This window comes from Poeciliopsis prolifica, unplaced genomic scaffold, assembly GCF_027474105.1.
Source record: "Poeciliopsis prolifica strain line A6 unplaced genomic scaffold, Auburn_PproV2 SCAFFOLD048, whole genome shotgun sequence".
NCBI lineage: Eukaryota > Metazoa > Chordata > Actinopteri > Cyprinodontiformes > Poeciliidae > Poeciliopsis > Poeciliopsis prolifica.
The window spans coordinates 446860-471202 of NW_026562423.1; the positions used below are offsets into that span (position 1 = coordinate 446860).

Genomic DNA, 24343 nt, shown 5'->3' on the forward strand with positions numbered 1-24343 from the left:
GGTGGTGAACCATAAAAACTAGTAACAGGAAAGAAACTAAAGAGGGCAAACCAATAAACCAACAGGATGAAATTAATCAAAGAAAACTAAATGGAAATGAACAAAATGAAAGAACTAAGAAACTAAAGTAAATACAGAGGAATAAACTGGTATGGCAAGACCTTTCAAGTAATAATTAATACAGAGAGGACGGTATGGCAAGTTTGTTAGGAACTACCTAGTACTAAGAAGAAGAAATAGATTTTACAGCTGGTAACAGTAAAATATATTTTACTTATTTATGTTTATTTTACATATTTATTTCTTCAGTGTAATTTCTCATAACAGTGTTATGAGGCTGTTCAGTGACTCCATGACACTTTCAATTTGACTCATTAGGATTGAATTAAGAACCCTTTCCATAAGAACTTTGTCAATTATTAATCTATAAACCAATAGTCGGGTCTATATAAAGATATAATCCATATTTCTAGCCCATATTTGTGTGACATTAGAAAGATCTGGAACCTTTTGTTTTTCCACTGAAAGCTCTGGTTTGCATAATAAATGTCATGTGGGTGAAATTTTATGGACGATACTCCGATGTCCCGTTCGCCATGTTTTAATGTTGCAGAGCTCAGTCTTTTGCGATTAGTTTAAAGTTTAACTAATCGTTGCACATCTTTTATCTGGTCATTTTGCAAAAGATTTTACAGCTAAACTAAACTAACTGAACTAGAATATCTCTTTCCACTCTGACTGGCTGCTTTTAGGGCTACTGATTTTAAGTTGAATGTTCATTCATTGCCTTTTTCACAGATGCCTGTAAAAATGATTTCTGTTCACGTTGCTTTTTTGTTCTCCGCGAGATTATTTTTGATGCTAAATACAAAAATACAACCATAATAATCAAAACAACAGCAATAGTGATAGTGATATTTATAATAGAATAATAGTCAGTGCAAAGAAGCCTGCAAATGTTTTGACGGGGGACCTGGATAATGGACTAAAACAACGTTGAGAGACACTGGCCTAAATAAAGACCTTTAGCTTTAGCACTAAACCCCAGGGGGCTCCTGTTCACACTAATGCAGTTCCTGTGATAGTATCGCTCAATCAGAGATACTCAGCGGGGCTCTGAGATGTGTGTTCATATATGCCTGACACAGGAAGTATTACTGTAATTAATATCAGCCTGTTTAGCAGGGATGTAGCGATGAACTTAGTGAGCAAATGCGACCCAACAAGAATCAGATGCAGATGCAAGAATCACACACCTATTTTAAAATTTAAAAAGATGACAAATTCATTAGGTTATTTTAGCATTTGTATACTGATTAAGCTGGACTTTTGGAACGAGTCATAAACGTAAAGTTTAAATGACATCAAAACGTCAATATTTGTCTCATTCCAAAGTGGGACGGTGCGTTCAATGTGTCAGAAACGTTTTCTGGTCAGTTCCCCTAATGGAAGAAACAAAAACACAACAGCCTTGTCCTGCAGCCTACGCTTGTTGTCTTGTGCTAAGAGCCCACTTGTTAGCTGTGAACAGAGCCCAAGTGCACATGACTGGAGATTTTAAAAAATATGTATCTATAAAAAGAAATCACACCGACTTTTCTTTCAGAGAGCACAGATGGATGCTAAAGGTTCACAACTTCATTTCGTCATTCGCAGACTCTTCACCTCTCCAACTTCGGCGTATTTTTAGATTTTTATTTTTTTGGATGTTTCCCAAAACAAAGATATGTTCATGTTCACAGTGAAGAACATTCACATGATTCAGTGTAGAATAAAAGGCGATGTGTGCAGCTTATTTATTTGTTTTTTTTTCTTTCCTTTTCTGTTTTTTTAACTCCACCTCTTGGGGTCGGCCATTTAAAATCTTCGACATGTAAAACAGAATTTGCGTACAGAATTTTTTTTTCTGCATGTCTGTGTACGTTATTCGATTAAAAACGGTTTGTCGGATGAGCTTGAAAAATAAGAAACAGAGAAATATCCAACATAATTCGCTGCAACATCAATCCCATAATCAATGCTGCCGGTTGGAGGTTTAAAAAAACCTGCTCTAAGTTAAACATGCTGACATATTGCACGCCTCTTCTGCTACGAGCTGCAGCGGGATCCTTCTGGTGTCTTCTGATTCACGGCAACATAAATAGGCTTCCTGAGAGGACTTGATGGCGCCACTCTCATTTCCTGCCTCTCCACTCTGGGTAATCATCTCTGTGTGCCTGGAGGCCCTTCAGTGTGTCTTTGAGAAAGAAGCAAAGAAGAAGAAAAAGACAGAATTGCTCAACTGCAACAGATTGGCTATAAATAAATTGAAATATGAAACAGTAATTATGTCTGCTTCTGTTATTTTATGCTATTCTGCCTCTTTTGACATTTGATCGTGTATCAACCAATGATGCCCTCTGACAAACCTCTGAGGCCTTCACAGAACGGCTGCGTTAAAACGACATTATCATTTTAACGATTGTCGAGAAATCTCAGACAATACTTTCACAAACACTGCATCTGGACTATCACACTGAGTTTACTACAATTTCCAGTAAATGTGCAGACATTGTGGGTAATGTAACATGAGACATGGGACTAGCAGAGGCGAATCCTGTTCCTGCCAAACAACTACATTATATACTAACATTTCCATCATCTACTTACATTTCCATTATTCGTGTGGAACAGTCCAAGTCTTTTGGTAAATCCCGTGTGGTTTTCTGGCAGTTGTCAGAGGACACCTGACCTTCCTAGACTAGACTGATTTGCAAGCAAAAACTTTCTCTGGCAACATCGCAGGGACATTACCATTAAGAATAAAATGATGCCACGCAGATGCTCTATTCTGCAGCACATAGCGAAACATTTTCATTTTCCAGGAGCCATTGTGCAGCGGGAAATGGGTGGAGCTTCACTTGGGTGACTAGGTGAGGGGTTGGGCACGTCTCGGGGTGGTAGATCACAAAATTGTGACACAGCAATTTAGAGGTTTTTGAAACGGGACCTTTTGTGGACACCAAAACATCTACTTATTGTGAAAAAACAGCTTTTGTTGTTGCTGCTGTTCTTGGACTGTCTCTAGCAGCTGGGGATACCCATATGGTCGTACAGAAGCATGCAAAAAGTGAATTTTGCATGTTTTGCATGCAAAATGACTTGTACAACGAGGTCCTCTAGTGGACAGTAACGGAACAGGATGAACAACTCTGTGAAACAGATCTGTTTGCCCCATTAAGTCTTGAGATTATGTTTGTTGTGAAGCGACGCTATAGGGATAAAACTACAGAATATTTGCTGGAGTGGAAATGTCGCTCAAACACACTTCCAAACTCCTCGATGTATGCAGCTGTAAGCTTTATTTAACGTTTAAACAAGAAACGACAAACATCACAGTGATCTGACAAAAGAAAAATAAATTTAAAAAAATAAAAGTGCTCCAAAAACACAATCAAACTTGTTTCTCTCCACAGTACAGACATCCAACAGATAAAGAGTGCTACTGTGATACTAGATCACTCTAAAAGTGAGGAATCCAGGAAGGATGAGAGATGAGACAACAGCTCCCTCTACAGGCTTCGCCTGGGTTACTGCATGATGAAACTGAATTATAGCACATTCTCAACTAAACAACTCGTGAAGAACTTGGCGAGAGCCTGCATGGTATCTCGGACATCATTCAGTTATTAAAAGTTAGACAAATATAGTAGAAATTAGAAAATTGTGTTGAGGTTTTTTTCTCTCTTTTTTTTCAAGATAACATGACGGCAGGAAGGAGACTTTAGTAGGGAAGGATCATCAGAGTGAGATGTGCAGCGTTTAAACAGCTTAAAGTTACACAAATACATAGAAATACAGTGTTTAATTGCTAAACCTATTTTTTTGTTCATAGATACAAATGAAAATAAATAAGTACATAAATAAATTACTTTTTTCTTACATCTGGAAGCTTTACCTGTGTTTTTATTGTCTGTTTCACAGTATTTATGTAACATAAGAAACTTCCCGAAAAAAAAAAACAAACAAACAAAAAAAAAAAATCTGGTGTTCATTATTTTAAGGTAAAAATTAAAAATGTGTCTATTTTTTATCGTAACAATTAGAAAATGTAAGATGTATGTAACGCTGTAACGATATCAGGAAATCAAGATATATATATTTTTTATTAAAACCAGAACAGCTGTTTTCTTTCAGCAACAATGTGTCAGAACTAGCTCAGCAATTTGTGAAATATGCTTATTTGCTGACTTGGCAAGAACTAAAAAAAAAAAAAGCTGCTTTTACGTTTAATATACGCTATATAAAGCAGCTTATTAGCTTAGCAACACTACGCTGTTTGCTTTGTCAATTAAATATCAATCACTGCTCAGTTTGAGATTTCAAATGATATCTAAAGACACAATATTTATGTGTGATAGATGTCTGTTTCTTCAAAATCTCAAACTATTTCTTTTGAGTTCACTTTCAGGTTGTGAACAATGGTTTGCAATGTACTGACTTGAATCTTTATATTCCTTCCTTACGTTCCCTAAATATCACTGCTCAGTCCTTCCCTTCATCTCGTGCCCTTACCCAGGACCTGTTACCGTTGCCATGTTCCTCCCTCACACCTAAACCCTCTGGCCTTGTTTTCCAGTGGCAGGCTAACAATGTTATACCATCTCTACCACAGAAAATGTACGGCCGTCATAGGAGCTGGCTACAATAAAACTGGACTTCCGCCCTTATCTACTAACAGAAAGTGTTACGATACTGAAAGGATTTTTCCTAAACAGTCGCTGAGGCCAAAACGTCTTTAGAACAAACAGGACGTCTGTGAAACCAAACTGCTTGTGTGAGTACACTCAATTGGTGGTTTACCGGCATAAAGAACGACCTTAATAAGGTTTTGACTAAAGAATATGTACTTGTAAGCATTCGTGAAAACAACTAGGTTTTTCTCCCTAAAACATGCAGTCTGTAAACAGAAATAACAGAAGGGTAAATATACTGTGTGCATTTAATTTTTTTTTTTTTAAGAAAAAGTGTGTGCCACTTTCTAGCATGAAAGTAAAGAAAATAGCTCTAGCAAGCTGGTCCCTTGAATTTGTAAGTCACATGGTTCCCACTGGCAGTCAATGAGCCAAAACCGTTTCCTGTTTGATCTGAGCTCATTTTGGCCTCTTCCACACATCCCAAATAAACCCGAGACATCACATCCTCAAAGCCTACTAACACACATCCTATCAAGATGAAATGAGCAATGATTGCGGTGTTACTTTCCGAACTCGAGGCTTCGACGTAAAACATTTAAATCCTAAAGACAACCCCATAAACCTTCACTAGAAAGACATTCAGATACATTCAGTGCTTCATTTCAAGCCTAACGACACGCTTCGCCCTCCGTACCAAAACATCCGTGGCCCACCTTGTACCTCTCAGAAGCTCAGATTGCCCCGTGCCTGATCTTACCTGCCACACCTCAAAAACATAAAACCTAAAATTAAAAAAATCCTAATCTTCCGTTGCGTTGTCGCCGTGACCTCCGAAGCGCCGGTCTAGGAGCTGATGATCTGACCCGACCAGGTCTCGTGCTTGGTGCCTGGGTTCAGGTGGGTGATGACCACTTCCACAGCCTGGACTTTCTGGTTCTTGGGCGGGATCGGACACACCTTGTAGGTGACCTCGTCTCCTTCCATAGGCACGTACTCCCCGTCAATGCTGTCCAGAGAGGAGAAATTACGATGAAATAAAAACCGCATAAAAGTCAAACGCACAGCTTGAATAGACCTTTTCCCCTCAGAATGGATCTGAAGTTGTGATATTACAAATCAGAGTGCATTCCCAAGCTCCCTTTGAGGAAATAAGGAAAAATAGATTTTTTTAGAATAAAAAAAGGAAGCTTTGCCGTCAGGATGTGGTGGTTTTTGAAATTGGTTTATTTTCCAAAACTGCAGTAGAAACACTTTTTTTTTTACATCCCATAAGTCACGTGATCAACAACCAGATGTTAGAGGATGATGGTGTGGCATGTTCAATCACTCACTGCGTGAATAAACTTATTGACAGGTGATTTCAATTTCTTTTCTTATTCAATGGAAATACCACATCTGCGAGAGAGAAATTCGATTAATTGTAAAAATATTCTACAGAGTTCTCAAATACTAAGATATTCTTCTACAATAGCCCTAGTTTTGAGAACAATGGTAATGGAAACGCAGCTACTGGAATCGCAGAAAAAGGACAGAGCACAATATTTTCCCAAAGTCCATTGAAAAGTAAATAGGTGACAAAGATAGATTTGCTCTCTAAGTTTTACATTTTCTTGCTCCAGGATTGTGAAGCAACTGGAATGTTACCTCAAGGAAAATGACAGGTGAGAAACGAGGACACGACATAGTTTGCCCCAAAACGACGGCCACAAGCTCCAGAGGAGTCAGCAGAGATTGCTTAAAATGAAGGATGGTGAGCTTGGTGAGGAAAACTCACTCAGAAATGTGAACGAAGATGTCCTCTCCTCCATGAGAAGGGCGGATGAATCCATGACCCTGAGATCTGGAAAAGTTTTTACACACGCCCTTAAATACAGGACCTGATCTGGCTCGTACTGTCCTGCAGAGAGAGAAAGACGTAGACATGGACAGGCTGATTTGATGGTCGTCAGAAGCTCTTTCTTAAAAGAATCAAGAGAAAAACACAAAAGACAAACTCGTGTACTGTGTTTGTACTCACGCTGAGTATGTGCGTGTGCGTTTTGTTGGCAGCGGGCTGGGCAGCTCTCCAGGCTGAGGTGGTTTCCTCTCCCTCTCCCAAACACGGCTGCCTTCCCTCAGGAAAGGAAAAGAAAGCTGCAGGGGCGTGCGGGGGGACGTCAAAGGCAGTTGGGGGTCTGTCGGCAATGACGGGTCGGTGCCCGACATCTTGGCTTGGCTTAAGGTTTCCGTGGCACACAAAAAAGAAAAGGGTGGAGGGTTACACCTCCTGCATGGCACGAGAGTTTCTAAGGGGGAGAGGAAGCCCAGAGAGGAGCTCTTCAAGGTGGACGGATGAAGCTACGACACCCTGGAGCGGAGAAGGCAAAAATAAAGGGTGGAACACTTGTTGAAAAGTCAGGCAGTGTGACTGCATGCCAAAGGGTTCAATGAGACCGAGGTCAGGAATGCAGGACATTCCTTCCTCATTGCTCCAAATTCTGGAGATAGTCTGACAAACTCTGCTCTGTGGAACAGAGAGCTCGGTCACTTTACTTTGAGATGCCACCCCACAGCATCATGCTGCCTCCACCCAAGGTTTGGCATTGACAAAACCAGCGGCATCACAAACCAATATTAGCAAGAAACCCTGTTGCGCCCCCTTGTGTACAAGTATTAAAAGGGTTTTGAAGGATGATGTTGATTTTTCTGAGCTGTTTTAGAATTGTAGTCTGCCTGTAGTTTTATAAATGGCACCGAAGGAAGTGAATGAAGGCGTTCTGTCCGTGTTGGACAAATATTGAATCAAGCTAAAGTAATCTTTGATGTATAGTTGAGAGAAACAAAAAGTATTGATCTTACCAAGCTAGCATCACTCCAGTACCGACTTGGTATCGATATTATTGATGTTTTTTCTGGGGTCTTTTTTAGCTTTTGACAGCTAAAAAAGACCCTGATAACATGAAAACAATCCCCTTCATTATCCTCTGATCAGACATTATTAGATAAAAAGTATTACTTCCACAACACTAACATTAATTACGGTTTATTCAAAGGTGAGCTGCTCATTGGATCATTTCATAACAGCCGTTCCTGCACAAATGAGCTCAGTCACCCACTTGACACAAACCAAATTATCCCGTCACAACAGGGAGAATTGATCTGCATCGTTAGCCGGCTCATTATTATGACAATCTGTGTACACACTGATAACTGCAGGGCGAATAAAGGTTCAGCGCTCACACCGAAACCTTGTTTGTGATGAAAACACAGCTGCGGGTGGAAGAGTCACCAGCTTCATCAGCAGCCGTATACAGGCAGGCTGAAAGCCTGAGAAAGACTGATGAGGAAAGTGTGTGTGTGTGTGTGTGTGTGTGTGTGTGTGTGTGTGTGTGTGTGTGTGTGTGTGTGTGTGTGTGTGTGTGTGTGTGTGTGTGTGTGTGTGTGTGTGTGTGTGTGAGAGTGATTCCCGAAGGCTCCGAGCAGCACACTTTGTGCCTTTTCCCATCAGTCTATATATAGTTCAGAGTGGTTGGATTGGGGCCATTACTGAGGTGGACTACAATGTCCAGGCAGGAGACCTGAAGTCTTACTCACACATTCCTTAGATTAGAAATGAAGTGTTTCAGCTTCAAGTCTGAGGCAGGTTATGAGATCTCTCAGCAAAAATAACTGATGTGTTTCACCAAAGATGTGTTTAAGCAGAGGTCTTGCAGATTTCTTCTGACTCGTTTTCCCTTTTTACGCTTATTTAATTTTGGCTCGTCAAACACAATTTGGTGTCTATAATGGCTTATTAAGAGGGTCATTGTAGGAGTAAAAACTCTGATGTTTGGATATTAATCTCATACATTTTCTCAAAAAAAAAATAACTCGGAAATTACTGATTTCCAAAAGTCTAAATTGTTTTCAGTGTTTGAAAGTAAAACAAAAAATAAGTGGACTTTTGAAACTCAGAAATGTAACTTTTTCAAGGAAAATATTGAGGTTTATCTAATATTTCCAAAATTTTTCAAGCATATTTTTGAGATTGTAAACTTTTTAGATTGAATGTTTTAAGCAGAAACGTACTCCTCCTTTTCTTTCTTCCATCTGCAATGGTACTGATATATCAGAGGAATAAAAACTGTTTTAAAGTGATTATTTTTATTTCATTTTTAAGAAAAAAAAACAGTCATCCAATGTATAAAACTAAGCATTTGCATTACCACTACCTGCCTTTCTTCTTTTTTAAACAGATAAAAACTAATTAGCCATACATCCTTTATTTTGTTTCCCTTAAACTTGATATTAATGCTTATTATCTATAATAACGTGTTCTTTTGTTGCCACAAAATTTTGTTCAATAAAGCGCAAAAAATAGTTATTCCAAAACAAATCAACAACAATATAAACAGCAATAGACACATGATCAATAACAATATATTATTGACCCATATTTATTTTATTATAATAATAGTAAGCAGAGACTTTGTCTGGTTGGCTGCAGGGATGGATCAGATTTCTTTCTGCTCCTCTTGCTCCCATGTTCAGCCACTTATCTGTCCGTCTGTGCATTAAAATCAAAATGCCAAGAAATAAATGTCCTCAACAATCCTACAGCCATAAAAAAATGTATAAACTGTTTTAGCTGCAGCAAGGTAATGGCTTTGTAAACTTTAACTTGAAATGAAAAAAAAGGTTTTAGTGTCGATTTCAGCAATCCCGGTTGTTTTCTACAGAAAACTGTCATTTAAAGCTCAAACTGCTCTGACTGATTTAGAATATGAGAACATGATCTTATCTTGTTTCATTGTGCACAAACACTTTTGTGCACAATAAAACACTTTCCAAACTAATAGCAAAAGCCCTTGTGAAGTTTCAATATCCAGAAATGTTTTAGGTCTGCCCTGTCATAATTTAGTTCCCCAGTTTTTCAGGAAAGAAAGTGAGATTTCTATGACTGGAAGTTTTGTACTGACCATCTACCCATTTGTACCCACCAAAAATTATTTTAGAAACTCAAAACGGGGGTCTCTAGAGTAATTTTGAGTTATGTTTCATGTCTGAAACAACTCTTCAGCATTTAACTTTAAGAGCCCTTTAATTGACAGACTGCTGCGTCCTCAAGGGACAAAGACGCGTCAACACAGGTCCTTCCTCCAAGCTGCTGCCCGACTTTATAACCATCACTGCTCCAAACAAAATCAAACACAATGATTGTTTACATTCTTGCTGCGAGTTGCATTTTTTCCATTTCTTGTAAATAGTCTGTTGTTTTTATTATGCACAAATATACAAGCACATTTTGTAAATTTAAGATTACGCTCCTCAGCTGAACATTTATTTTAGTCTCTAGCATTCTGGGTTTTTTAAATAACTTGGTGATATTTTCTTGTGCTGTAAATTTCCCCTTACTGTTCACTTTTGCTGTTATTGTTCTGTTTTTTAATATAAATGTTTAACCTTTGTGTGAATTTGTATGCTTCTATTCGTCTTTCACTTTGCTCCCCATGCACTTAGATTTTCCCCAGACAGTAAAGAATATTTCTACGTTTTGTTTTTTGGGGTTGTTTTTTTGTTTTGTTTTTTTCTGCTCCAGTCTATGTAAATTAAAGATGGCTGACGTTTTTTCAGGTGGTGCAGATGCAGTGATGGAGAGCACGTATTGGAGGAAAGGACGGATCTGAGGACTGCTGGAGGAAATCGGACAATAAATAATTCACAAACTTGACTGGCTGAGTTGGCCCACTTGTGAGACTGCCAGCAGGCCGGGAGTTGGACTTTAACGAGCCTGCAGTGAATGTTTCACACTGAAACAAGGCATTGAAATGGGTTTCATTTGTAGACTTTAGTACTGACGGTGGGGGAAAAAAAAGAGGGCCAAAAGCACCACCCGAAAGAAACCAGGACACAGTGGCCATTTGCATCAGCATGAGGGACGCGTCAACTCCTCTAAACACACACACACACACACACACACACACACACACACACACACACCGTCTTTAAACTTCAAATTGGCCGTTTTAAGGGACAAGTGGCCCGTTTTGTGGTCTAATCTGACGGAGGCTGAGATTAGCAGGAACTAAATGATTTAATAGTCAGCACGAGCCATTCAGGCGGCTGTTTCCAGAACATTCTCACACTGTGGGAGCGCGAGACAAGAAGGGAAGAGGATGCCTGCGGACAAAACCTCATTTCTGCCGTAAAACGACGGACTCTCACGCGCCGCCAGGGGACAAATATCACCATCTGTATTGCCGTGTCGGAATTTGAACCAGGCGCCGTGACGTTCAGACAAAGTGACCGGTTGAAAGGATGAAAGAACAAACAAACAAAACAAGGGAGTGGGGGAGAAAAGAGAGAGGAGCGGTTACTCACCGATAAAAACGTCGCGCGGACGTCAAAAAGGTTTCTTCTTCTTAATTAAGGCAGTTATGTAACGAGAACCGGCGAAAAGGTGCGGGAACATGAGCTGAATGAATGAAGGGATTTGGGTATGGATGCGTCTGACACACACACACACACACAGAGAGAGAGAGAGAGAGAGAGAGAGAGAGAGAGAGAGAGAGAGAGAGAGAGAGAGAGAGAGAGAGAGAGAGAGAGAGACGGGCAGCGAATGAAAGAGGAGGCGGCAGAGACGGGGTGTGTGGACGGGGAGGGGGGCTCCAAACAACAGCCGGCTTCACTAAACCACAGTCAATTCTTTGTTGTCAGAATGGATGGAAACAGTCAGTGGAGCTTTCAGGACAAAACCTTTCACAACATGACTGCTTCATGTGATGATATGCGTCTTAATGTTTTAGTTAAAATAAAAATTAAAAATTAATCACAGCTGTTTGGTACGACGAGTTGGTATTATGGCCACTGGAGACAGAGGAAGAAAGGAGGGGTACGCTTCGGCCAAAGAACTCAATTTATTTTGAGGTTAGTCTCAGAAATGTTCTAAACAAAACAAAACAAGGACATTTATAAGCTTAAACATTTCCTAGAAAAAACCTCGGAAATTTTGTCGAAAATAAATTCGGGGGGAAAATCACCCTCCAAAAACAAAACACTTGCATATTTGCGTTTGAAAAGAAAAAGGTTTCAAACGTGCACTGGTCTGCAACAGACTGGCGACCTGTCCAAGGTGTATCCCGCCTCTCGCCCGGAACGCAGCCGGAGGCACCAGCACCTCCCGACCCGAACCCGTTAGGGAGAAGGGTGCTCAGAAAATGGATGGATGGATGGATGGACGTGCACTGGTTACGTGTCTGCACGTTTTTCTCATTTCTTACTGATTGCTTCTTTTCTTGTTTTTAATAACCTGCTTGAAACAATTCAATACATGACAATGACAATTCAACAAAGTTTTGACATTTTTTTGAGTTAGAAAAGTCGAAAATGTTCCAAGTTTTGAATCATCCATGGCGATATTTATTTCGATTTTTTTTTTTAAACAGAGGAGTCAATCTGATTTTCATCTCGGGCCATCAAGATCATAAACATCATGGAAGAGCCGGTTGTGGTAAAATGTATTGGTAAGACAACAGACTGTTAAAATGATGTTAAACTGCTGCAGGTGCGTTGAGTACTTTTGCTTGCATTTCCTTTTAATTACTGTAAAGCACTTTATATTGCCTTGTTTCTGAAAATATGCTATATAAATAAAATGATCTTCCCCTGATACACTTCTTCAATTTCAATATAGAGAAGCTCTTGAGACAGTGCGACTGCATGCTGTGTTGTACACTTTTGAATTTGCTGTGTAAGAAAAAAAAAGTCAGCTGGAGCAATGTACTTGTGTACTTTGCTTTTGCTGGAGAAAAAAAAAACTTCTTACATTTTTCCAGATTATATTGATTTTTAATACTGTTCAACAAACAGCCACAATACCAGCTGAAGAAATTATATCAGTGGATTTTTATTTTACAATCTGCTTTAATTTCTGTTGTACAGAAAAGATCATCTGGGAGCAAAACAAACACAGAGTCAGACACTTTACATGGAGTGGTTACAAGGAAGAGCCTTTGTCTGATTGGCAGAATAAATCCAAAAATTAAATTTTTTTTTTCTGATTTGACTGACTGACCCCCCCAACATTCCCCAAATCTACAAGTTTTGCTGGGAATTATCTTTGTATATAAACAAAAGCTCAGAACAAGAACAGTTTTATGACTTTCTTAAAATTCTCATTGCTCAAGAAAATCTGTTAAATTATTTCAGCGGGGCTAAAAAAAAAATATGAAAGATGCACATAAAGAAAAACACAAGCTGCAAGGTTACCCTGTGAGTGAAATGACGAGGGCCTGGAGCTGCTGCAGAAAAATTATTATAAATACATAACAGCAGAAAAGAAAACATCATGCGCTTGTCCTCATTGGAAGTGATCATGAGAGCAGTGGAAGCATAGGGGAAGAGTTACAACAGTTTCACAGCGTATTAAAGCGAATGAAGCGCTGCTGTGCTGTGTTGCAAACCAACTAACACATAAATATAAAAACGACCCATACTGGTCTAACTCTGTTAGATATACAGCAATCTGACGTTCAGTACGTCTCACGAGTCATCTTTACGTTCCTTTCATATACATATAACAGGTCTGCCTGCTGCAGCTCCGATGCTCTGCAGTACCGCCTTTGTGCCACCAGAGGGCAGAAAAAACGAGCGTTAAGTGTGACAGTTTATTTTAGGTCCGTGTGACGTAACACAAGTTTGTACAGAACCCGTAGCGGGACATTGAAGGACTAAAGAAAAACTAAACATTCTCGAGCGCACCGAATACACACCACTTAATCAATGTGTCATTATCGCCAGGTAATATGTCGCGAACCACATACCATCTCGCGAGAAGCAGATATTTGGTGCGCACGAGATGGTATCAAGTATGCGGAGAATACTTCGTAGCGTCTCGAGCGCAGGAGATGCCATCTGTTGCGCACGAGAAAGTATCTGGTCTCGGACGGAGAAAGTTCCGTTTATCCTTTAATGTTCTGCTACGGTTCCGTAGGTTTGTTAACGAGTCCAGAAATAGAAGAAACCATTGTAAAGATGAGCCTAAAAGCAACAGAGTGACTGTTCAGCTGACCGGGCGGCTGCTCAACATTGTGCAAACTTGTTTACACAACTGCAATAGCGACCAGGGGTCAGCGTTCACTCTGTCCCGGGTCAGGTCACAGCTTATTGTGTCAAGAGTGTGTGTGGATCTATAACTGGTACTCTCTGCTCGAGGAACATACAGCAGCCTCACATCATTTAAAAAATATGCTTAATGTTGCTGAATGAGGATTAAAAGATAACAATTACAGGACGAAGTTCAACTGTTCCATCAAAATCATTAGCTTGACATTTAAAGGTACTCCTGGTAATTGTACTTAAGTGAAAGCTGCAAGCTAATTCTGATGATGAAATGGTTATTTGACATTCTGTTTCCTCCCAAACTGTGCCACCCTGTTTCCCTCCCTCCACGGCTCAGTGTTGCAGCTGCTTCATCCTGTTCAGGGCCGAGCCCGCCTGGAACCATTCGATCTGGGTCTCGTTGAAGCTGTGGTTGAGCTCCAGCGTCTCCTGGCTGCCGTCGCTGTGCGTCACGACCGCTGTCAGGGGCTGAGAACGATGAGACGAGAGAAAAGACCCTCAGAGGAAATGTTTTTTTTTTATCTATGTCTGAACAGCTAAAGTATACCAGATGTTAGATTGTACCTTTCCTGGTGCAAAGGATTGCAGTCCCTTGATGGAGATCTTGTCGTCGGGGCGGATTTTGTCGTAGTCGGATGGGTTGCTAAAGGTGAGGGGAAGCAGGCCCTGCTTCTTCAGGTTTGTTTCTGAGACATGGAGGACAAACTGTTCAGTTCAGATGAAACTCAACCAAACTGAATGACACAATTTTAATGTTCTTCATTTTACTCACTGCTGAGTAATTACAAATTTATGTGATTTGTAATTACTGCTGCCATCAACTTCCTATCATCTTCTATAGAATCTACACTTCACCATTTGTTTTTGTTCCTGGCTCTCTCTTTCTTAGAAGGAATCACTGATGGAGATATTGCCCCTATTTTTTTTTACTTGTCCATAGTAAGTAGCCCTGGTTCAGTGGTTCTTTGGGGAGCCGTTTTTTGCAGGTTTCACCAACTCAAATTTCAGACCACTGTGAATAGAATTTAAGACCTTCGTCTCCACAGAAATGTATGAACTTTGTTCAGCCAACTGGGGAGAAATTTGAACTTTCCTGCCGTGATAGTTGCAAAAAAGTTAGCTAGCTATTTAGCGAGAGTATGTTAGCAGGGAGTTCATGGTAGCCTTAACGGTCTATTCACAAAATGAAGATATCTGAGTGTAACTTCAAATGTGCCTAACAAAAAGGTCCCGCGAAAATAAATAAATAAAAATATGGGATATACATGAATAAATAGACAAAATTTAAGGCCTGTGATTTACATATTACAGGCAAACCTACTTTTTATAATAAATATATTTTAAGCCAGTTCTTCTGACGGTTTCTTCCTGTTAGGATTGGGTGGTTCCGTTCAACTGTCGCTACATGCTTGCTAACAAGAACAGATTGCTGAGACTTGATGAAGTTGACTGATTTTTATTAAGGCAACATTTTACCAAATGGCAAATACATCATCCAACTGTATTTGTGTTATATTATATGTCATGTATTGTATGATTATATTTTATGTAGGGTTCTATATTTGATAGAAACTGAACTCTTTTGTCTTTTAAAGGACACTTGTTAAAAAATTGGGCTATTTAAATAAACCTGACCCAGCTGGCTTCATGTTTATATAGCTATTTGCGGCATGAACTGTGTGGCTCACCGTGGATTCTGGCAAAGCTCTTGACAATAATGGCTCTTCCACCCAGATGCCTGGGCTCCAGAGCTGCATGTTCTCTGCTGGAGCCCTCGCCGTAGTTATCATCTCCAACCACGACCCACGACACGCCGTTGGCCTGCAGAGGAGAAGCAATAAAAACAGTTTCACTGACTTTCAATTTGAGATTTTACAGCTTATTATGAAAGACAAACACCTTTTGAAACCAGAATAGAAATTATATAGGAATGGATTGTAATTTTTCACATACAATTTTAAAGATTATTACATAAAGGGGTGAATCGTTTTGCAATTCCTGGCCGATCACCAGACTTTAAAGAGCCTGACCTGCTGATTCCCATTTTGGGCAATGCAATTTTTTTTGTTTCAAATGTTGCTAAATGCAGCTACAAATTTGCTAATGGGCTTGACGTGGTGTGACGAACGACTCAAGGTGAACCCAACACATGGGACGCGATAGCGATGAAACTGCAATAGCAATCGCGGTGTTAGAAATAGTAGTGCTAGCAATGGCAACAGAAACAAAAGTTTAACTTTTTTCAACTTTTCTTGTGTCGCTACGTGTTCTGGCTTGAAAGGAGGTTCTATACGATATGATTGGGGAGGGAGTGATGTTTTTTCAGACCTTTGCAGAGGTAGATAACATCAGGTTCACATGTACGTAATTATCGGTTGATCACAAATCATCAAAAATTAAGGAAATGGATGTGTATTAATCGGCTGGCTGATCAATCGGTGCAAACCTATTTAACAGTCACATCTTGAACTCTCACCTTGTAGTGTCGTGCCACATCAGGGACTCCTCCGTACTCTCCCGTCAAGTGGTTCTTGATCTTGTTTACGGCGTCGTTCTCGCTGTTGACGGCACCGATCAGCATGTTGTTGGAGATGTTATCTAGATGGCCACGAAACTTCAGCCAGGGTCCTGCTGCGCTGATGTGGTCTGTGGTGCATTTCCCCTTCACCTACAGAGAGACGGGTGAGAGTTACCCTCCGACGCCAGCAGCCGTCAGAGCGTTCCCATCTAAACTGGCGTGTGCCCACCTTGATGAGGACCAGCATGTTTTCCAGATCATTTCCGCTCCACTTGTCAAAAGGCTCCAGCAGCTGCAGCCGGTTACTCTGAGGACTGACGTCCACCGAGAGGCTGGTGCCGTCGCCTGGAGGGTGCTGGTAGGTGTCCTGCCCTGGGTCAAAGTCCCTGGCCGGTAATTCATCTCCGGTGGGGGGCACCAGCTTGAACTTCTCTCCCGTAGGGGTTGTGAGGTAATCTGTCTCTGGGTTGAAGTCCAGCGTCCCAGCGATGGCGAGAGCAGTGACGATCTGAGGGAAGTAGGCAGGAGGCAGGACGGTAGGTACAGAATGTGAACCTGTGTGTGCTGGGAGGTCTGGACCGGTCTGGGTTTACCTCAGGAGAGGTGACAAACGCATGAGTGGCAGGGTTGGCGTCGTTCCTGGCGGTGAAGTTCCTGTTGAAGGACGTAATGATGGTGTTCTTCTCTCCCTTCTTCACATCCCGCCTGCACATAAACAAATATACGGAATATCAATACAAACTTTGATCAAGCTGATTTATTACAACAGGAAGTGACAACACAACCAGACCCTTACTAGGATTTCATGAAATCGACCAGGGGTCAGCGGCCTCAACAATTTTAATAGCCAAGTTTGCCTTCAGTCCAGTTGAACAGCATTTGTTTAGCAACATGAGTCACTAAGACAAATAGCTCATTTTTTAATAATACCTACTATAGAAAATTTGTTCAGATTTTTTTTTTATTTTTCCTTCCAGGTCCCATTAATTTCGTTTTGGGATTTAATACATCAATGAGATGTTTGATTTGTGTAACCTCTAGGACCTTTGAACAAAAACACACTTACTAATAAAAACTTCACTTAACAGGGCAGTGTTATGTATTTTCAGCCACATATTATCACTTTATATGTGGCTGAAGGTAATGAGATTACCTTCAGTTGCATTACATTATGGTAAGAAGCTAATAAAAAGTCAGTTTGACATAAATATGCCCTTTAGTAAAACATAATATTTCTAACACTATTAACATTATTCTTTGGGAAGATGTTCTGCATATATTGTATAAAAACACCTATGAACAACTTCTAAATTACCTTTACATTTTAAAATATTGATAAATTCTTCAGCAGATTGGGCCAAAGTTGTGAACGGCCACAGCAGAGGGCCTAAAGAGCTGCTCTGGAGCCACAGGCTGCAGACCCCTGTGATAGACCACCCCAAAGTAGCACAGAACTGGAAGGTACATGACCCAACAGCTTTTTTTTTTTCCAATATTTAGTGTTAAAAATATTTTTTTCTCATAAGCATATTATTTATTTTCCACACCTGATGTCATTTTAAAATTAATTACCTGTCCCACTGTCCAATGCAGGGCCCACATGCATTGGCAAGAACCACACCTCCAACATCACTGAGGATCTTTGACTAAAAGGTAAAAAAAAAACACACAAAAAAACACAAAGAATAGTGATAATTTTATCACTTCAGAACGAGAAGTTATGTGCAGTCTGTTTGAGCCAGCATTTACATATCCGTCTCTTTCGATGGTGGCACGGATCTGCTCAGAGCCAGGGGTGACGGTGAACTGAGCTTTGCACTTCAGGCCTTTGTCCAGGGCCTGTTTGGCCAGGGAGGCGGCCCGGCCCATGTCCTCGTAGCTGGAGTTGGTGCAGCTGCCGATCAGACCTTCAAAGTGAAACAGGGAAGAAATCCTCAACAAAAGTCAAGCTTGGATACATGAAGAGCAGCACATCGCCGTCTGTCCTCACCAACTTTGACCTCCAGTGGCCAGCCGTTCTTCTTTGCCACGGCACCGACCTCAGACACGGGGTGCGCCAGGTCAGGGGTGAACGGCCCGTTGATGTGAGGCCTGAGCTGGAAAGAAACAACGAGAAAACAGTTAGGAAGAAAAACATCCAATAAATGATGAATTGTTGGGACATTCTATTCAATATAACAGCAAAAGGAAAGGACTGCAGGTGAGAAAGCATCATTTTATTATTAAACTGAACACATGAGATGCCAGGCCTTCAGGCTATAACTGTTTCATTATGCAGCAGAACTGTTTGATTTCAAAGTGGAAAATGGATGAAGTTTATAACCAGAAGTTTGTGTTTAATGTGGATTTCTACTCCTGCCATTATATAGCTAAATATCTGACATATTCTTGTTGCAATAAGAAATAAATGAATTAATTAAAATAAAAATTAAAAATTAACTCAATAGTTTCCATTTGCATAATTTATTGTTTTCCTCTTTCTTACTTTTACCAGAAACTGGATGATAAAAACCTTTTTTTTTGAGGGTCAGTTTTGTTCACAGAGACTTTGTAACTCTTTTTATTTGTTGTTTTTTTGTTTTTGTTTATTGATTTATTTATTTTGAAAACTTAAAATGTCTTCCAGATGCAGTGTTAAATGTTTATTAGAGTTTAATTTATAAATCTCAGCTCAACTTAACAATCAGCTTGGCAGAAAAACTTATTTATTTGTCCCACATAAATAAATAAATTCAGGCAGTAAGGAGTTAAGACCTACCTCGTCCAAGTTGAGTTCGATGATCTGGTCGTACTCACAGCCTTCATCTGGTACCAACAAGTCCTTGAATTGATCAGCCACAGCAGCGATCTCTGAGCGAAAACACACATATTTATGTGATCGCCGCTCTGCAGATTCAGTGACGGATCACTCTCTCTCTCTCTCTCTTTTATTACAGATGTATCATAAAGACACAAACTGTAAGCCCACCTCCTCGGCCGGTTTTCTCCAGGTAGGTCTTCATGCGGTGATTGTATGGAAACACAGAGGTTGTTGCTCCAATTTCTGCTCCCATGTTGCAAATGGTGGCCATTCCTAAACAGCAGGAGATGATTCAGCAGTCGTGCTTTCTGAATCATAATGTTCATATGTTGAACTGATTTCTTCATGGTGCTGACCAGTGCAGGAAATGGAGTCCACTCCCGGTCCGTGGTACTCCACGATGGCGCCGGTCCCTCCCTTCACCGTCAGGATGCCCGCCACTTTCAGGATGACGTCTTTGGGAGACGTCCAGCCGGACAGGGTGCCGGTCAGCCGCACGCCGATCACCTGGAAGAGTGCAAACAGGGGAATGCATTAAAATAAGAAGAAACGATTCATCCATCCATTTTTCTTTACAAGGGTCGGGAGGGCTGCTGGTGTCTATCTGCAGCTCTCAACGAGCGAGAGGACACCCTGGACAGGTCGGCAGTCCATCGCAGGGGAACACAGAGACAGGCAGGACAAACAACCATGCACACACACACTCACACCGAGAGAGAATTTAGAGAGACCAATTAACCTAACAGTCATGTTTTTGGACTGAGGGAGGAAGTCGGAGTACCCAGAGAGAACCCACCATCCACAGGGAGAACATGCAGAAAGACACTGAGCTGGGAATCAAACCCAGGACCTTCTTGCTGCAAGACAACCTGTAAGGAATGTGAGCGAGAAAGAGAGAGAGAGAAAGAAAAAAAGGAAGGGGCCCAACCTTGGGACATTTGAGCTCCCAGGGGATTCCAGCCATGACGTCTACAGCGTCGGCTCCGCCCACTCCGATGCAGATGGCGCCAAGCCCGCCGCCGTTTGGTGTGTGGGAATCTGTGCCGATAAGCATCACTCCTGGGTAGGCGTAGTTCTCCAGGATGATCTATGGAGATGCAGATTGTCTTGTTGGGGAAAATTAACACTGCAACTAATGCTCATTTTAGCAATCGATTATTCTATAAATTATTCTGATAATTAATTAGTTAAATGAAAAAAATTAGAAATACATTGAGAGATGCAAATAAATAGATTTTTTTAAGCAAGAAAATAAGCGTTCTATTACATTAAATGCAATAACCCAGCATTCCATAAGTGAACGCTGGATCATTTGTAGCAAAGGATGCATCTGCAGCTAAAACAATCTTTCTAACATCAACATGTCAGAGACTCAGCTCTGGCTGCTTCACCCAACATCAATAGCATAAGGCTGATCTGGTGATTATTTTAGAGATTAATAACTGAAGAATAAGAGGTGTTTAATATTAATATTTTTAAACAGAATTTCAACCAGGTGAAGCGAAAACTAAGCTACAAATTTACATAATTTTTTTTTTTATCTGAAATGCAAATTGAAAAGAACGGTGTTGTTTCTTCACTAAATGTTTTTTTTAGACTGTATCACCAAGTTAATGATTAATAGATGACTAAATTAATTGACAAATATTTCAATAACCGATTCATCACAATTAAATGTTTCAGTCTCTACAAAAATATAGAGCTACATCTGTAGTAGACTAAACCACAGCCATACTGAGAGCAGCTTGGTCTCAAAGTTCCTGTTTCACTGTACCTGATGGATGATTCCAGAGCCAGGTTTCCAAAAGCCCACTCCATATTTTGCTCCAGCGCTGGACAGGAAGTTGTAGACTTCCTGGTTCACTTCCTATGGGAACAAACAGACCTGTGGCTCAATTGTGGGTTTCAAATTACAAGCCAGGCTGGATTTACAAAGGTGGACCCCTTGGCTGGAAGTCATAAACACAGTACAAACTAATGATGGTAGGTTTAATGCATCCCTTGGCCAGCAGGATATGGACTTAAAGTTTTATCACAATAATTTTGTGAGAACAAAAATTATTTGCTACTTCTTTTTTTTACATAACTTTCTCACCTTTGCCCTGGCCAAATCCTTGACTCCGCCGATCTGGGCCTCGATCAGGTGATCGCAGTGGATGGTGGAGGGCACGGCAACCCTTGGTAGGCCACTGCTGATGAACTGCAGCATGGCCATCTGGGCCGTGGCGTCCTGCATGGCCACGCGGTCGGGTCGCAGCCGCAGGTAGGTGCGACCGCGGTCGATCTCCTGGTGGTGGGGGTCGTCCAGGTGGCCGTACACGATCTTCTCTGACAGAGTGAGAGGACGATTGAGCCTGCAGACAGAATAAACTTTGAGGATATTCCGCCTGGACTGAGGAGAGAAAATTCTGCTAGAATACACATCAACACAGACAAGGCAGAGTTGTAGGAAACCCACAGCATTATGCACTGACCTTTTTCGGACAATTTCAACATTGCTATGGAGCTTCTCATAGTTGATGAAGGAAGTGGGCTCAAAGCGGCTCATGGCCACGTTGGCCTTGGCTCTGTAAGCGGCCGATACATGCAGGCGCCGGGCACCATGACCCAGGACCAGCTGGAGACACACACACACACACACACACACACACACACATCAAGTTTTGGTCAAACATGTAAAAAAAAATAAACTGCAGCGAACCTTCTTTCAAATGGTTCTGAAAGTGCAATTAGGAATTCTAAATATGATGTAAATAATAAGTCAGTGCAAAAAGCATAGAGTTGGATTGAATAAATCTGTCCTTAGAATTGTTTTCAATGTTGGACCGATGCAGATATCGCTTCTTTAATAAAAACCTCAGGTGTTGATATGACACCAGACCAATAATAAAGATATTTCAATCCAGAAATATCAGATGACTGAAAAGTGTGTCCAGTATTATACTCTGTATTTGGTTGGGCTCCTTTTGCACGATTACTGTCAATGTGGCGTAACATGGAGGCCATCAGCCTGATTTTCAGGACTTTGGTGAAAATCCGACAGTCCAGTTTTCTTCCTACTTGGGTTCGGACTGGCTTCAGCACAATAAATGTGACAGTCGATGTCTACATCCTGGATGTGTGGCGTTGCCAGTCAACAGGAATTCTTAAATTGCCTTAACCTAACAATCTTCTGACATCCTTTTATTTGTTTGCGTTATTGATGACTAAATTAATTGACAAATATTTCAATAACCGATTCATCACAATTAGTTAATTGTGATTCATCACAATTAGTTAATTGTGATGAATTGATTTTTTTCTTCAATAAGCTTGAACTCAGTCAGCTTCTTTGGAAATGACCTTTCATGTCAACAACTGTCTTCTGAATAGACTTCAATTCAGCAGTATTTCAAACGATTGTGTAGCCCAGGACATGTTTATAACATAACATTTATGTCTAACAATAGCAATTATTTTTATTAGTCTTAAGTTATTTTGAGTTTTCATTTGACATCGGATGGGAACGTAACAATATACTCGTTTGCAGAGGCTCAACTGTTTGTTGTTTTGTATGTTAAATTTAGGGAGGTATTACCTGATTGCTTGTGTTTTTTTGATTTATGGGTTTTTGGTCACCTGAGGACAATATTCAGTAGAAAATCAACCGCTTGCAGCACAGAAATCTGGGACCTTTTCAAAGGCAAAAATAAACAGAAGACATTCCGCTAACTTCAAATAAAGCAAAGAGATTTGAGCAACCATTTTTGAAAACCACAGCTTGTGTGTTTAAAGGGCCCACTGAGAGGTCTAACCTTGCTGTTAACCTTGCTAGTCGCGACCAAACCCGAGCGTTAGAACCAAAGCAACCGTAGCCGTTTGAAGGCTTTGGGTGTTCACGATAACATCTCATTATAATAGTGAACGTCTGTGATTTGCGGAGTCGGTTAGTTTTGAAGCAGCTGTCTTCAGCGAAACAAACGTTCAGAGAGGCTCGGGACACGATGACCTGAGCCGCTTCTTCGCTCCCAGCCACGCTTCTCTGACCTCCAGCGGGCTTGCTAACGCCTCCTACCAGGTTTATCCGCTCGGAGAGAGCAGCTGACCCCCCTCTCCTGTCGGCTGAGGGGATTTAAGCTGAGTTTTGAGAGTCTTACCTGGAGCCGGGCCACAGTCAGACAGTAGGTTGCCATTTTGTTCACTGACAAAGATGTGAGGGTCGAGTGTGACGTCACGCGATTGTAAAGTCCTTTCTCTTCTTTTGTGGTTGGGAGGAGTCGGCGCTTTCGATGTGCCGCCTCCTACTGGAGAAAATCAATTACTACAAATTAGTAGTGGTGCCACAAGTACGACTAGCACTTCTGCAACATATTTTTACTCGAGTAAAAATAAAAAAGAAGTAGCTTTCTAACAAATCACTCGAGTATTTGGAAAAATAACATAATATGACATGATTTAATATTTTAAAAATGATTTCATCACACATAAAACATAAAGTTATGTGCAAATGCTGACATTTTAAAGACAAATAAAAAGCACAATTATTAAATTCAAATTCAGGCAGAATAAAAAAATTTTTACATAAATTTTCAACGTCTAAATTTACATTTTTGTATAGTGTGTATTATTACTGGGGAACATACTTCCAATGACAATATGTAGTGTTTAATGCATTTCATTAATGGTAAAAGAATGGTTAAACAGGTTCTGCAGATAGAAAATAACATCAGAACTACAAAGCTGGTGAGTTTTCTCTCTTTTCATTGAAGTTATTTGCATTGGACAGAGTATCCAAACATTTTTCTCAACTAAGACTTATAATATTGCTTGAGTAGTATTGTTAAGGTAAAAAGCAAAAAACACAGCGCAGTAAATCTACTCCTAAAAGTATTTTTTGCCCAAAAAGTTATTCAAGTAAATGTGAGTGAGTAAATGTACCTAGATCCTACCCTCATTTAATTGTAACTGACTACCGTAGGTCAAACGTTGTTTTTCATTAATAATAATATTATTCATACTCTGTTTCAACTAAATATTATTTCTGTCCCTTCAGCTGTTTTCTATTGGGAAAACTTTTATTTGGTCAAATGCCATGTTCACAGCTCTAAGGTTTCATCATCTTCACTTTTTTTCTGTTTTTTCTTTTTTTTTTCTTTTTTAAAATCAAATTATATTTATATACTATTTCTAAAAGTACAAACAAAAAAATCTGTAAATACATATGAATGCTGCAGAGTCCACTTTTTATTTCATGTATTTATTGTAGAAGCCTGGTATTTTTATGGATATATC

The 24343-nt window shown here is 40.3% G+C and overlaps 2 protein-coding genes across 3 annotated transcripts; both read right to left on the reverse strand.

The window, feature by feature from the left end:
- Positions 1–3324: 3324 nt before the first annotated feature.
- csdc2a (cold shock domain containing C2, RNA binding a) lies at positions 3325–11181 on the reverse strand. 2 transcript variants are annotated; one of them, XM_055057682.1, is made up of 4 exons: positions 11016–11181; positions 6694–6891; positions 6451–6573; positions 3325–5682 (listed from the first exon to the last, which is right to left on the reverse strand). In XM_055057682.1, the coding sequence occupies exons 2-4, from the start codon at positions 6879–6881 to the stop codon at positions 5520–5522; spliced, it is 474 nt and encodes a 157-aa protein (XP_054913657.1). In that variant the 5' UTR covers positions 6882–6891; positions 11016–11181; the 3' UTR covers positions 3325–5519. The 2 variants fall into 2 exon arrangements, with proteins under 2 accessions (XP_054913657.1, XP_054913656.1); XM_055057681.1 differs by having other exon boundaries at positions 6694–7023.
- A 1339-nt stretch (positions 11182–12520) lies between these two features.
- On the reverse strand, positions 12521–23309 carry aco2 (aconitase 2, mitochondrial). Its single transcript, XM_055057638.1, has 17 exons — positions 23209–23309; positions 21547–21689; positions 21168–21426; positions 20847–20939; positions 20001–20159; positions 19429–19579; positions 19241–19345; positions 19031–19122; positions 18263–18368; positions 18022–18179; positions 17845–17918; positions 16866–16977; positions 16502–16780; positions 16231–16422; positions 15443–15575; positions 14319–14440; positions 12521–14222 (listed from the first exon to the last, which is right to left on the reverse strand). The coding sequence occupies exons 1-17, from the start codon at positions 23242–23244 to the stop codon at positions 14088–14090; spliced, it is 2349 nt and encodes a 782-aa protein (XP_054913613.1). The 5' UTR covers positions 23245–23309; the 3' UTR covers positions 12521–14087.
- Positions 23310–24343: the final 1034 nt, after the last annotated feature.

Bases quoted from the DNA above. Each gene is read 5' to 3' on its own strand.
- csdc2a (XM_055057682.1), bottom strand. From the start codon at position 6,881: ATGTCGGGCACCGACCCGTCATTGCCGACAGACCCCCAACTGCCTTTG. The intron at 6,574-6,693 runs GTGAGTACAAAC...CTCTCTCTGCAG, and splicing joins CGCACACGCACATACTCAGC to GACAGTACGAGCCAGATCAG. The intron at 5,683-6,450 runs GTGAGTTTTCCT...CTCTCTGGACAG, and splicing joins ATCTTCGTTCACATTTCTGA to CATTGACGGGGAGTACGTGC.
- aco2 (XM_055057638.1), bottom strand. From the start codon at position 23,244: ATGGCAACCTACTGTCTGACTGTGGCCCGGCTCCAG. The intron at 16,978-17,844 runs GTAATTAATTTT...GTTTATGTGCAG, and splicing joins TGCATTGGACAGTGGGACAG to GCGGGATGTGAAGAAGGGAG. The intron at 14,441-15,442 runs GTGAGCCACACA...TCCATGTCTCAG, and splicing joins GAGCTTTGCCAGAATCCACG to AAACAAACCTGAAGAAGCAG.